This window comes from Talpa europaea, assembly GCF_964194135.1.
Source record: "Talpa europaea genome assembly, chromosome: 11".
Lineage (NCBI taxonomy): Eukaryota > Metazoa > Chordata > Mammalia > Eulipotyphla > Talpidae > Talpa > Talpa europaea.
This window is the reverse complement of record NC_140078.1, coordinates 15,879,975-15,894,037: the sequence shown is the minus strand read 5'-3', so window position 1 is coordinate 15,894,037 and position 14,063 is coordinate 15,879,975. Positions and strand designations below refer to the sequence as shown.

The following is a 14,063-nucleotide window of genomic DNA, read 5'->3' as shown; positions in this document are numbered from 1 at the left end:
CACCTCCTCTGGCATATGGGGTCATGTTTTGCTCACTGTAGTTCCCCGGGCTGCTTAGCATCCTGCCTTCTATTCAGTGGGCTCCATAGATTGATACTCCTTGGGTGGTGGTTTTTTTTTTTTTTCTCACTCTTTGGATGTGTTTAAGTAGTTTTTGTGTTACAAAGCTCCAAAATGCATCCCGCACCAGTACCACTGTTGCGGCCTGGGGGAGCCACTCTATTTCCAGGTGAATGGACTGGTGGCTTCACATGGCCTAGCTTTTTTGCTCTTTTTCTGAGGCTTACCTTGATCCAAAGATACATAAAGCCATCTAGGGCACAATGTGTTTAATTCTAAGCTTTCCGTTATGAGAAATTTTAAACATGTACAGAAATAGGTATAACCTCCAAGTATCCATTGCTCAATTTTAATAATGTTTTAACTCATAACCAATTTCTATTTTTTTGACTCTCCAACCATGGGCTTGTCAATAATAGGCCTTAAGGTCCATAGAAAAGAGAAATAGGCCTCCCTGGTGGCACAAGGGATTAAGTCTCAGCATTATGAAACTATTGCCAACCACTACAGCGTAAGTTGATCCCCAGCCAGGGAGCTAACCCCATGGCGCAGCAGACCTCTCCTGTCTTGACTGCTTAGCAGTATATTTCAGTTGATCTGCCTGTCCTGCTCCCCACTCTCTCTGGTGAATCCTCTCATCACCATGCTCCCACTCCCCACAGCTCTGGCCTACATCCAACTCTTGCATGCATAAATAAAATAAATCTTTGGGAAAAAAAAGAAATGACTGAAACAAACTGAGCCAGACAAAACTCTACTAGGGGCCTCCCTGGTGGCACAGGGGTTAAAGACACAGCACTGTCTAGTCAATCGCCAGCCAGGGCAGCATGAGTTCGAACCCAGCCAGGGAGATAGCCCACATGACGCAGCAGATCTCTCCTGTCTTGACCGCTCTCCCCCCAGCTGTGTATTTCAGTGGATCTGCATGTTCTGCTCCCCACTCTGTTCCTGGTGAATCCTTTAACCCCCTGTACCTCTGGCCTACACCCAAGTTCTTGTATGCATAAATAAAACTTTAACAACAACCAAAAAAACTCTACTACGAGCAAGTGGTATCAAAACAGACCTGTTGGCTGGGCTGTAAAGATCTGGCACCCAGAACATCATGACAAGTATAAGGGAGTTACAAAAATCAAAACTTACCCAATTGGTTAGTGCTAACAGTCAAGAGTTCCTTCAGCAGGGGAAACACCTTACTAGGAGAAAGGAGCCACACAACAGGTAAAGGACTGAGTCACAGCAGAAGCCCTGGGTTCCTGGCTTGAATCACCTTCCTTCTGTTACAGTTACAGCCTCAGGTACCTGAGATAATCATTGCGGTGCTAAGTGAAGACTGTACCCCCACAAAGAAATAAAAACAAAGCTAATCTACAAGTAAATGTAAATCCCTAGAACTGAAATGATAATCAGCAGATCAGTACCACAATCATTATAATACTATGTGTGTCTGGTCTACTTTTGAATGTATAAAAGCATTTGAGATAATTTCCAACATAAAATTTGGGAATATTAATTAAATGTTCAAGTATTTAAGTAATAATTAAGTGCTGGAAAAATTGTAAGTTGCTAAATGGGTAAGTTTTCATTTATTAGCAGTGAAAGTAGTTTGCACATATTTAGAAAAACTTTAATTGGCTACTATTCAAAGAACTGTTCACTTGATAAATGTAATGAATTAGCAGATTGATCACTAAATAACACACAAAGGGTCCTAGGTTTTTCCTTCCACCTTAAGTCCTTGGGACAGAAAGAATCTTGGACAGCTTCGGCATCTGAGGAAGGCCCTTGCCCCACTCCTGGCCACTGGGTGCAATGTCCTGAGGGGGCTGGGGCTGGGGCTACCTGGATGGCAGTGGCTGAGGACCGTGGAGGGGAAAGATGGAGGGGACCCCGGGGCTGCTGTGTTGCTCACTGGGGATTCTTGTTACTTGCAACTGTACAGCCTGCTTGTCCACCCCAGTCCCACTTTTCTTCATGAGCTCTCAACCTTGGTGCATCCTGGACCCTCCTGACATGCCCTGTGTCCCTGCCCTCAGAGACTGTGATTGAAGCAGCCCGGGGTGCAGCCTGGCAAGACTGCTGAGGCTCCCCAGGTGATTCTAATAAGCAACCAGGGCTGAGAATACAGCTCTTGCTGGAAGCCATCTCTCTTTCCTCTGCAATGTTCTGTTTCTACCTCATACTGTGTCACCTGTGTCTTTTTCCTCCCTCACCTACTAGACTATGGGCTCCCAGATGGCCTCCCAAACAATGCATGTGGCCCCACGCAGCTCCAGGTGACCCCCAGTGCCCGTGGCTTGGAGTTCAGGTTGGAGTGCATGCTTTGGGGACCAAATGAATCAAATATCACCCGACAACCCCTTGGGAAGGCTCTGCCCTGCAGCTCGATGTACTGTCTCCCCATCACCATCCACAAAGCCAGTTTCCTCCGATGCCGGAACAGCACGCTGCCTCCTCCTCCAGGCACCAGAGGAAGTAGGTGGTGGTGTTTAGGGGCCACCTTGCATAAAAAACACGTTTAAATACATGCCTCACCCTCAGCCCAGCAAGATGCTCACGCCACGAACAGCCCACAGGAACCAGAGTGACTGACCCTACAGGCGACACACATCTCCCATCCCACACCCACTCCTGAGCATATGGTCCTTACATCCACTGGTGGGTGGAATCACCCACACCGTTTAGCTTTTTGTCAAGGATGTGAAGCTGAATTCATGTGATGTGCTGGATGAAGCACTGCCTCTCCGCTGCACAGTCCCATCCAGCTCAAGGAGGTCACAAATCCTTCCGTTCCTTCCACCTGCCCCACAATTTCCTGTCCGGCCTCTTCCAAGCACCCCTTCTCCCTCCCCTCCCTCTTTAAGGCTGAAGTTCCCTAAGTCTCTATTTGGCACTTCGCATTAACTCTTCTCCCTAAGGGCGCTCAGCTCTCCTTAGGGCTTCTGAATCTATATAACAAACAGTGAGACCTTCCTCCCCATTTAGGGGATAGTGTCCAAGAGGTTTCCTATTCTGGGAAGTGGGGGGAGGAAGACAAAGACCTCATCTAGGCCTTGGGGGCTGGGCTTTCAGCACACAAAGGAACACAGTAAAAGCTCAATATGTTTCTTTTGAATGAATGAATGAATGCATAAAAATGGAACTTCCATCTGCCTCCAAAAGATCCTCCTTCCACCAACCTCTACCCACCCCAGGGTATATTCTGAGGCCTAGATTTCACCTGTTCATCTGGGATCCCAGGCCAGGCCATCTGCCACACCAAGCCACACCAAGCTCAGCAATGCTCACAGGCCTTTAATCTGCCACTGCCTGGCCACACGTCATCACTGCCCCAGGGTGGTGGAGAGAGATAAAAAATGTAGGTAGGCCATGCCAATTCTGAGTCCAAGAGGGAAGGGTTAGGTCAGGCTGGGGCCTGGGCAGGGGGCTGCTGGCCCCAAGCAATGAGGGAGTTGCTGGCCTGGGCAAGCTCGGTGATGGATACCCGGCCCCGCTGGCGGATGAAATTAGCCACAGCAGCCAGTTCTTCTGGGGTTATGTAGATGAACTTGCCCCGGTCATCAATCACACCTGTAGGGAAAGACAGGTTGCATGCTAAGTCCTCCCCACTGGCCTGAGACTGCCCACCCTCCACCCCTTCCCAACTGGCTCAGACCCCTCCAGCCCTGGTGGCCTGCCCTTTCAGGCTGCACCCAGTCCTGGCTAGGTGAGTCAAATCAGCCTTTCCTGCCTGTCCACGCCACCCCAATGCATCCACAGGCCTCTGCAAGTCTTCCCTGTAATTGTATTCTGCTCAGTGCCCCTCACTACTTTCCTTCCACCCCCTGTGGTCATCCTGCCTTTGTAAAAAGGCCAGGCCAAGGCCAGGCTCTGAGGTGACCGACTCTCCTCTTACCAGTTAGAGTCCCTTCAGCCAGCAGATCCTGGATGCGGTTGATGGTGTCCTATGAGGAGAATAATTCTCAGGGCACTGACACCCCCAGAAAAGGCAGCGGCAAGTTCTCTCCCACCACAGATAGAGCCCCTCTCCCCTTCATGGCTGCCCTGCAACGTGACTCCTTTGGAGGGGGTCTTGGGGAGAAGGGACTCTGGTCCTATAAGACCTCCATGAGAGACTCTCTCCCAGTCAGGAGAGCAGCGGTGGAGACATTTGGCCTGAACGCTGGTGCGGCCCATTTGCAAGAGAGCTGTCAAGGTCACTAAATTGGGGCTGCTGGAGTGACAGGATTTGGACTTTTTTCTTATTCTTCCTGCCTGTCTTCCATCCAGAAAAAGGCAGGACTCCTGGGGTGTCAACAGAGTCCTAGACTCTACTCAAGTCTCAATTGGGGGCACAATGGAAGGGCATCAAGACTCTCCGTCTTGGGGGCCTCCCTGGTGGCTCAAGGAATTAAGCATCAGCACTATGAAGCTATCCGCAGCCACTGCAGCATGAGTTTGATCCCTGGCCAAGGAGCTGACCCACATGGCGCAGCAGACCTCTCCTGTCTCACCCGCTGCTCCCCTCAGCAGTGTATTTCCATGGATCTGCCTGTTCTGTTCCCCACTGTCACTGGTGAATCCTCTCACCACCCAATTCCCCGCACCTCTGGCCTGCACCCCAGCTCTTGTTTGCATAAATAAATAAATCTTTAAAAAAAAAGACTCTGCCTTTAGGACAACCTTCCTCTGACAGCCACATAGACCCCGTGGCCACAATCTACATAGCAGGGCTTACCTGAGTCCGCAGGCCCACTTGGGAAGCCAGGTCTTCTAAGAGCACGACCTTGGACTGCTACAAAGAGAGGGAGGGAAAGGAGAGGGGCTGAGCTTGGGCAAATCCCTTAGCACTGGCACCCTTAGAGGTGCTGTGCTTTCCTCTCTGGGGGCTCATAAACTGCACAGATTCCCGTGGGAGCCAAGCTCTCTTACACACTCACTCGCATACTCTTATGCCTACCCTGTCCAGAGACACAACTCACGCACTTGCTCACTGCCCTGCTCGAGGAGATCGTCCCAGAAGCACCCACCGCCCCATAGGCCCCGTCCTGGGCTGGGACCACGCGGAGATGGATACACGTGAGCAGAGCGCTGCCCCACCTTCGCTGCCTCTTTTTAACATCACAGACAGGTTGGGAGGGGGTGCACAGAGAGATGAAGGGAGGGATGACAGTCACCAAAAGCTATTTAAAAAAAATGTGACCAAGACTTGCTGAGGCCCTGCCAGGACAAGGCACAGAGGTATGGGGGATGCAGTGGGGAACAAGGCCTAGCTCCTGCCCTGAGTCACAGCCTGTTTGGGGACACTGGTGAGTAGGTGGCTAAGGAAGGCACAGATGAAAGGCCCCACAAGGCACGGTCTCAGCAGAGGCAGTATGGCTCCTTCCTACCTTGCCTTTGTTCGCCAGCCCCAGACCTGGAGATCCCCCACACCCTCACCACACTGACACCTCTTTTCAACCATCTCTTCTCACCCTCTGAGGCAATGAGTCCTCTCTTAAAATAACTCGCTAACACTGCTTGGTACCTTCCCCACATGACTGTGTTCCTTGTGCCTCCCCACACCCTCAGTAGACATTTCAGCTCCAGGGGTATGGCCAGGGGTCCGTGCTGGTCCTGCACACACGCTGTCCCCACCTCCCCCACATGCAGACAGCACAAGACCCGAGAAGGCAGTCTTTAGAATTCCGTGAGTCTTTCATAGCAAATGAGCTGGGGGAGGACTGACACGGTGACACCTCCCCGGCTGCAGATGGCATGTGACTGCTCGAAATGCCAAACCGACTGTGTGATCAGCGAGGTAAGCAGGTGGTAGTTGGGCCAAAGGGTGGGCAAGCACAAGGTGACCTGGCCAGCTGGCCTCTACCTACAAGTCGAGCAGCGGGCACTGGGGCAGCTCAGAGTAGCAACACAGAGTCACCCTAGGTAGTCCTTGAAGACCCGGCCTGAGGGGCTGCTAGGCTCAAAGGTGTGTTTGGAGAAACATACAAACTGAGCCCTGATTAGAAAAGACCTACAAAATCAAGCTATGCCACACCTCTCAGAAACTGTCCCGGGCACAAAAATGTTCCTCTGGTCCTAAAATCCTAAGATAAAAGGGCCCATCCCTTCAGAGGAGAAGGTAGCTGAGCTGAGTCTCAGGAGTTCTCCCTGTGGTCAGCAGCAACAGGATCAGCTAGCATAGGGCAAAAGGACCTGTAAGCTTCAGAAGAGTTGGAGAATCCCCAGGGAACAGTCCCTCAGGAGAGCAGCTGAAAATGAGAGCTCAACTTCCCTTTCCTTGGGTCTCTGCAGAGGGGGCGCTAAAGAGAATGGCTGGGTTCCAGGTCCTCCATGCTACTGCCACTGGGTAGGTGGGGACGGTGATTTCCAACACGGCCCTCAAACAAGGTGCCAGGGTGGAGAGTGGGCACCATGAGGGGGGCGTGGTCATAGCTCTCTGGAAGCTGCTGGCTTTCTCCCGCTCAGGAACCCCTGGCCCCCCGGCTGTGAGCTCATTCCCTAGCTGCTGGGAGGCCTAAACCCTCCTCTCTTTGGGGAGTGGTGGGGGGAGGATTATGCAAGCCCTGGCTTCTTGGCACCCCCTAGTACCACCCCCACCACCACCCCCGCTCCCTCTGCACTCCTTCCCTCAGCCGCCTCTGCACCTCTGAGCTGCACTTGAAAACCTCTCCCCTCTCGCATCCTTCGTGGGAGAGGAGTTGCTTAGCAGCGCAGCAGAGCAGGACGTGCTTATGCAACCTGGAGGAGCATTCAGCGGCCTGGCCTGTGCTGCCAGAGCATGGTGCAGACAGAAGGGGCCACACCTGCACCCCACCCCAGGTTTCCAAGGGAACATCACTCTGTCCCCCACTCAATCCCCAAAGGCCCAAGTTCCTGATCAGGAACACATGGTGGGGACACTTGCTTCAACTCAGTGGAGCCTCCATGTGACAGAACTGACAAAAAACACATGTGACGAAACTTGAAAACACAGTGACTCACTAAGCGTGGGGTCTGAAGAGCAGGGAAACTGTCAAACCCCGAGTGTGAGGAAGTGATGAAAGACTTACGCCTCACTTACGCCTCCCACACAGGCCCAGGTCCTTCTCCACCTTTGGAGTCTGATGAGAAGGGACTCCCTGGCTGCTTAGCCTCTCTCGGTTCCCCTGCCCCCATTTAGTGAAACACCCACATTCCCGCTCGCGTTTGCTCCTTCCAGGCCCTGAAGAGGACGCACACGGCATGCACACGCGAGATGGGAGCTGCACCCAGGCTCTCTCTATGGCTTCTTACCTTAATGTAGTTGATAAACTCTGCCAGGAAGCTGTGGGACTAGAGGAGCAGAGAAATCAGGGTGAGTGTCCCTCATAGGGATGGAAGGGGCTGTGCCTGCCGACCCACGTGCCATGTGTCTGTGCCCCGCCACCTGCCTTTATGAGCAGCAGAGCCACCCCCCCCCGCCCCCCAAGTGACGGGTTCAGAGACACGATCTCCTAAGGACAAGGTCTCTGGCCACTAGGAGCTACTGGACCTGAGGCCCACTACCTCTCACTGTTTTAGGTGGGCAAGGAGGGCTGGGGATTGGGGGGGGGGGCAGGTAAGAAGCAGTGGGTGTCTGAGATGGGGTGGCTGGCCTTAGTGGGGGCAGGGTGGTGGGTCCAGGGTGGTGGGCCCACCTGTTCCTCAGTCATGGTCTCGCCCACGCCCTCCTCCTCCACCACGAAGGCCTCCTTCAGCTTCAGGTACTCCTCATGTTCCCGCTGGGCCTGCTCCTCCCGGGCCTTCCTCTCCTCCTCCTCCTGTTAGACATGAAGAAGAAATGGTCAGGTTATTGGGGAGGGGTACCCACCCCATTCCTGTTCTGGTCCCTGATTGCCCCATAGGACATACAACCTAACCCTCTTTCAGAGACAGTGCTCCTTCAAGTGTCCGATCCCCTTGCACCCGAGCTGGACAGCTGGCTCCTCTTCTCGTGGGATCCATCACTTCCCAGACAAAGGCTGTCCAGCAATCCTTCCTTGAAAACCCTGCCATGATCACCCCACAATGCCCTGCAGCCACCCCTACCTTTGCCCTCCCTTGTCCAGACTTTGTTGACAGACATCTGGCCCCATAGCCTCACCTGCCATTCACCCTTCCAGCCTCTCCAATCTAGCTTTTGCATACCTAGCTGCACGGAAAGCACCCGCTCAGGGTCACACATGCTCTCCATCCCACCAAATCCACAGGGCAACCGTCATGCCTCATCCCTGTCCTCTCAGAGGCACTGGCAGAGCTGCCAAGTCCTTCCTTCCCTGGGCTTCCAGAACCCACGCTCTCCTGGACTTCCTCCTGCTCCTTGGGTGATTTATCCTGCTTCCACCACCACTCAGCCCTGTCCCTTTGTTCTCCTCTCTTTCCGGGGTTGCCTGGTCATATTATGGCATCAGCAGCCATCCTATTAGTGAGCACAACAGTTGCACCCCCGAGATGTATCCCCTACACCTTCTATCCTCCTCCTGGGTCACTGGGGTGTAAGGCAGAAGTGCGGGGGGATTCACCAGAGAGTGGGGAGCAGAACAAGCAGATGTACTGAAATACACTGCTGAGGGGAGCCGCGGGTGAGACAGGAGTGGTCTGCTGTGCTTTGTGGATTAGCTCCCTGGCGGGCTGGGGATTGAACTCATGCTGTAGTGGCTGGAGGTAGCTTGATAGCGCTGTCCTTAACCCCTGCGCCACGAGGGAGGCCCCCCCTTCTTTAACTTCTAAAAAGAATCTAAGTCTGTCCATGTTGTTCCATCAGCTCCATCACCGAGTGCAACAGCCTCCCCCCAACCCAACGCACTTTCCAGAGCTCCCAGAAAGATCTTTCCCAAACATAAGTTAAGGTTAGGACAGGGAATATACAAGATAAGCCTCTTGCAGTACCAAAAATTAAGCATGTACTCAAAAAAACAAAACAAAGAGCGTATGTCAAAGGACATAGGAGCCAACCGAAAAGAGCTCCCAAAGAGCAAAGCTGGAACAATCCGGTGTACTGGATTATACTACCCAGTATAAAACCATACCCTAAGTGCATGTGCATACACAGAGGGAAGATACATTTCTGGTACAAAAGAATTGCAAACACTTTTGTAGATCCTCTCTTCTCAAGGAGATGGGGCATAGCTCCGCACCCCTAAGTGTGGGCTGTGTGTAATGATTTGTTTCCGAAGCATAGGAAGGGGGAGTTAACATTACAGAGGGGAAATCTGGCAAACCCAGCTTTTCCCAGGTGATCAAGGTGAACATCACCAGTGATAAATGAAGCTGATAACACAGACCCTTGCTATGCTGTGGTGAGGCTGGTCCTTCCACCGTAGTCTTCCAGAAATCCATAACCCCAGCTGAATCATGAGAAAAATCTCCGCCAAATACAAACTGAAGGGCATTCTATAAAATACATGCCCAGTACTTCTCAAAACTGCCAAGGCCATCAAAAGAAAAGTCTGAGAAACTGACCCGGAGGAGCCTAAGGAGACACGACAACTGTTATGCAGTATCCCAGGTGGGGCCCTGGAAAAGAAAAAGGATACTGGGGGAAACTAATAAAATCAGACAAGTGTGTGGGTTTTTCTAATAGTAACGCATCAACATCGGTTGTGAGTGATATACCACAATAAGGTGAGATGCTAATAAGAGTGATACTGGGTGCAAGGGAGAAAAACCCCAGGATATTTTCAGGTGCATCAGGCAGGATCAATACTCAGAAAGGGAAGAAATCTCTCTGCTAACGCCTCCCCTCTGCCATGCTCTTACACATTCACCACAGCAGCCTCCCTAACAACACGGGCAGTGAGAGACCAAAGGTATCAGGCTATGGCATCCTTGCTGGGGCAGCCCTGTCCTCACCCATATACCCCACATATCCATGATGTTCTCTTTCTCGGACACCTTCTTCTCAGAAGCCCTGGCAAACACTTGGTACCTGCTTTCTCTGCATGGGCCCCATTCCCTGCACACGCCAGGCCCGACATGGACCCTGGAGAGGCATGGACCACCATCTCTTACAACGGCCTTTAACAGTCATAAGACCCTTAGAATCCAGAAAATCCCCTTTACCTCTCTGACCCCTCTCCTAGCTTACCCTGCACGAGTCACTCTTGGCCATCCTAACGTTCTTCAAATGCTCTTGTTACAGTCAATAAATCACATGCACAAAAACCCGTCTCAGGCTGTGCTTTTAGCAGCAATTTTACACAACTCAGACTAGAGCACAGGCCTGCCCCTGTGCTCAGTCCATGGGCCATCTTCTCTGTGGAGGTGTCAGGAGCTGCATGGAAGCACAGCTGCCTGGTCATGGGTCAGAAGTCAGGATCACTGGTGTGCCTCACCTTCTGTTCCTCTTCCAGGCGAAGTCTCTCCTCCTCCTTCTTCCACTCTGCCTCACGCTGGGACTCCAGGCGTTTCCGCTCCTCACGCTCAGCCTCCTCTGCCTGGAGAGAGGCCTTCATAGGGGACACATTCCCACCCGCAACTGCAGCCTGCTCACTGCCCAAATTGGCCAGGGCAAGAAATGCCCAAGACCAAGGTTGCAGGAAAGAAAGCAAGGCAAGGAGCAAAGACCAGCACAGCATGCAAAGAGCAGGACAGGAGGATCTGCTATAGGTCAGGGAAGGCCAGGCCCTTCCCCACTTCCCAGTACTACACCCCATCCCTCCTGCTTGCCTCACGCTGGGCTTTTCGCGCCTGCTTCTCTTCTAGCTTCCGTAGTTTCTTGGCTCCGATCTTCCCTGACACATGAGTTTCCACTGGCTTCTCACTGTCTTCTTCCTCCTGGGCTGAGCAAACAGAGAAAGACACTTCAAGTCTTAGCCAGAGAAAACCGATGATGATGGATCCACCCCATCCCTTGTCCCTCTCTTCTTGGGGGCATCCCTTTCCATTCACCTGCCAAAGTCACTAGCCCAGTTGTACTCTCTTGAAGCATCTGCTGAGAATACAGAAGTTTATACTCTGAAGTGAGTGTTTTGATGTGCAAGAGGAGTCAGGGAACCATGGGGCAAAAGAACTGATGAGAACTTTACATCCTGCATAGCCATAAAAAGAGAAGCTCAGGTTTCCTTATCTCAGTGTCTGATAATCACAGGAAGGCCGTTTGGGCTTTCGGAGTTCTCTGGACTCTGTCTCTGAGCTAAAATTCCAGAGAAAGACGGTCCCATAGGGAACCTTCTCTCCATCTCAAATCTGAAATCATCCTCACTGTGGCCAGGAACTGCTGAGGGTTCTGGGTTGTTCAGACCCTGGCCAGGGTTATCCCTTTCTCCCATCATGCAGAGCAAAAAGACAGCCTCCACCCCAGCCCTACCCCAGTACTAGCTAAAAGTTAAAGACCTGCTGAAACCTGAGCAGAAGGATGCTGACTCCAACTCTGAGACAGGAGGAATAGTACCACAGAGAGCCTCTTTTTTGAACCTAAGCAGCCAATTCCCAAAAGTATAAGGGCAAAAGTCCCAAGTATTCCCCCCTCAGGCTCAAGCCAGCTGTCAAGCACTGGAGAAGAGACATTCTTTCCCGTAATCCTAAGAGGTCTGTTGGTCCTCTAGCACCAGAGATATGGAAGCCTCTGTCAGCAGAATGTTTCTATCCCCAAACTCTCCTTCTAGGTTATAGGTAGCCCCACTCCACGGACTGTAGAAGCTCTTGATCAGACACTCTGGTCCTAGGGTGAGGCCTCCAGGGAATGAGTGTCCCCACACCAGGATGGGTGCTGGGATATAAAGAACAGAACGAGGGACTCTCTTGGCCAATCTGAAGATCCTGTCCTTCAGCTTGGACACTGAGTGCCAAGAGGAAGAAAGAGAGGGTTTGCATAATGTAACAGGGTCAGGGTCCAGAATTTCTGGTCTACAGGACCAAAGGCCAGATCCCAAGTTTCCTCCCATTCCACCCTATGTCTTCACACCCCAATCTTTCATAGTTTTGAAGGTCCCTTCACCACCAGGCTGGTCCCCTCTCACCTGGGATGACGGCTGCCTCCTCATTCTCATCCACCTCTGCCCAGGCCACCCGCTGGGCTCGACGCTGGGCCTGTAGACGGCTTCCCAGGTCTCTTCGGCGCCGGGGCCTGCCCCCAGCTCTTATTTCCTCAGGTTCTAAGGGCCGAGGCTGTGCCCCTCGGCCTGCTACTCCTGGTTCCTCTTCATTGTGCAGTGGCTCTTGAACAGCTAGAGGAAAGAGAGGAACCATGATACTGTCTGGCAGCAGAATCCACTCCATGGCAGTAGAGCAGCATTCACTTTCCTCTACTCAACTTTCTTCGGGCTTCTGTTGCCCACAGCTTCTCAGATGACTGAGACCTCTACAACCTAGACCTACATCTTGGTCCTATGCAGCAAGATCACCCCTTCCCTCCTCCATGTGTTGATACCTTTCCCTCCTGCAAGGCCCCACCTTTCCAGCTGGACTTTCATGAGACTACCTGCAGGACATACACCTTGCCTCCAAGAAGCCAGTCCTGACCTTTCCAAACCTCATCTGAATGCCCACTTCAGGACTGCCTCTTAGGACTGCCTCTTTTTCATGCCATGGTTTTATCGGGCACCTCTCCCGGAAATATGTTTGCTATCTGCTTCACCTGTTTCCACTTACCCCTTGAGCCTGCAGATGCTCTGAGAAAGCTTGTGAGCCCAGGGAGGTTGAAAGACATACACAAACCCATATTCCATATGCTAACAAGAAATGCTGTCTGTGTGCGTGAGGGAGAGAGACAGAGACACAGAAGACACAGAGAGGGGAGAGACACATATATCTGTTCTGTGTACCCTCGCTGATCACAAAGCTTTCTGGTCAAAATGCAGAACAGGGACAACGGTTCATGGGTGCTCTCCTTGAAGGGGAAGGGGTGAGCTTCAGGGAGCTCGCTGCTCGTGGGTAGGCAGGAAACACTCAGGGGCACCCTTCTTGGCACCAGCTCTGGGATCCAGCATGGGAGGGATAGGACAGCCCTGCGGTTTCTCCAACGCGCGCAGAGGGTTAGCCCCAGTGAGGATGTGGATCTATTTGCCAGGATGTGGAGGTCTGGGGGTGTTAGGAGGTCGGGGGAGGGAACAGTCGAGGCTCTCTGAAGGGTCCCAGAAAAGAGCGTTAAGTTCGTTACCATCCGATCCACCAGCAGAGTTTTGGCACTGCAGCTCCCCTCCCCCACTCTCATGCCCCTCCCCTACTCTCTCCTGCCCCTCCCCAAGCGCATGTAGGCGCATGCGCGCAGCCAACGTGACGCGCGGCGAGCGCGGTCCGGAGCCCAGATCCTCGTCTCCCGGGCCGGCGAGCCCGCGCATGCGCCTGAGCCGCGGCGCGACGGCCTACAAAGGCCGAGGCCAGAGAACGCGACCCCGGTGGCCCGGGCGCCGTGGCGTCTCCTACCTACTGCCGCCCGGCCCCGGCTGCGAGTCAGGAAGAAAATAACGCCAACAAGCAAAACCGCCGCCACCAAGTACACCACGGGGGCCACCATGGCGAGAGCTTCCTGACGGAGCCTCCGCGTCCGCCCTAAGGCCCGGGATCTCCCAGGCCCCGCCCATTTCCAGACTAGGCTCCGCCCCCAGCCGGGGCCCCGCCCACGCCGCACACTTGACCGGAGCGTTCACGTTTTACTTCGGGACGATGTAGGCAGGGCATAAAAATATACATAATGTGGAGTTGAAATTACTGCAAACGGTTATGTGCAGTGTAACAGGTACATTTTAAAAGCACTAAATAATACCACGTAGTGTTTAGGGAAACATACCTATGAAAAAGGTACAAAAAGATACACACCATCACATTGGACTCACAGGACAAGGGGGAAAGACCTAAGCTATTTATGTTGTGATATGTTTTTGTACAAAGACCTGCAATTTTATACCTATTTAAAATAAAATTAACTTTACTCGGTTGTAGAAGAATTAGTAATCCAGCTTTTCATCGCATAAGTTTAAAAAAAGTAAGGGATTTAAATTTCTCTTAAAATTTTAAACTATTTTTTTAATCTGTAAATTTTCACCTCGAAGTTTAAAAAAAAATTGGCATCAGGATGTAAACTC

General features: G+C 52.3%; 1 protein-coding gene across 1 annotated transcript; it reads right to left on the bottom strand.

The window, feature by feature from the left end:
• Positions 1-3,463: 3,463 nt before the first annotated feature.
• On the bottom strand, positions 3,464-13,510 carry DDRGK1 (DDRGK domain containing 1; the record flags this gene model as incomplete). The annotated part of the gene is made up of 9 exons (XM_084246805.1): positions 13,405-13,510; positions 12,000-12,206; positions 10,708-10,820; positions 10,374-10,475; positions 7,698-7,820; positions 7,315-7,353; positions 4,778-4,834; positions 3,956-4,004; positions 3,464-3,630 (listed from the first exon to the last, which is right to left on the bottom strand). Exons 1-9 carry the CDS (start codon positions 13,493-13,495, stop codon positions 3,464-3,466), a joined length of 948 nt encoding a protein of 315 aa, XP_084102931.1. The 5' UTR covers positions 13,496-13,510.
• Between the last annotated feature and the right edge of the window lie 553 nt (positions 13,511-14,063).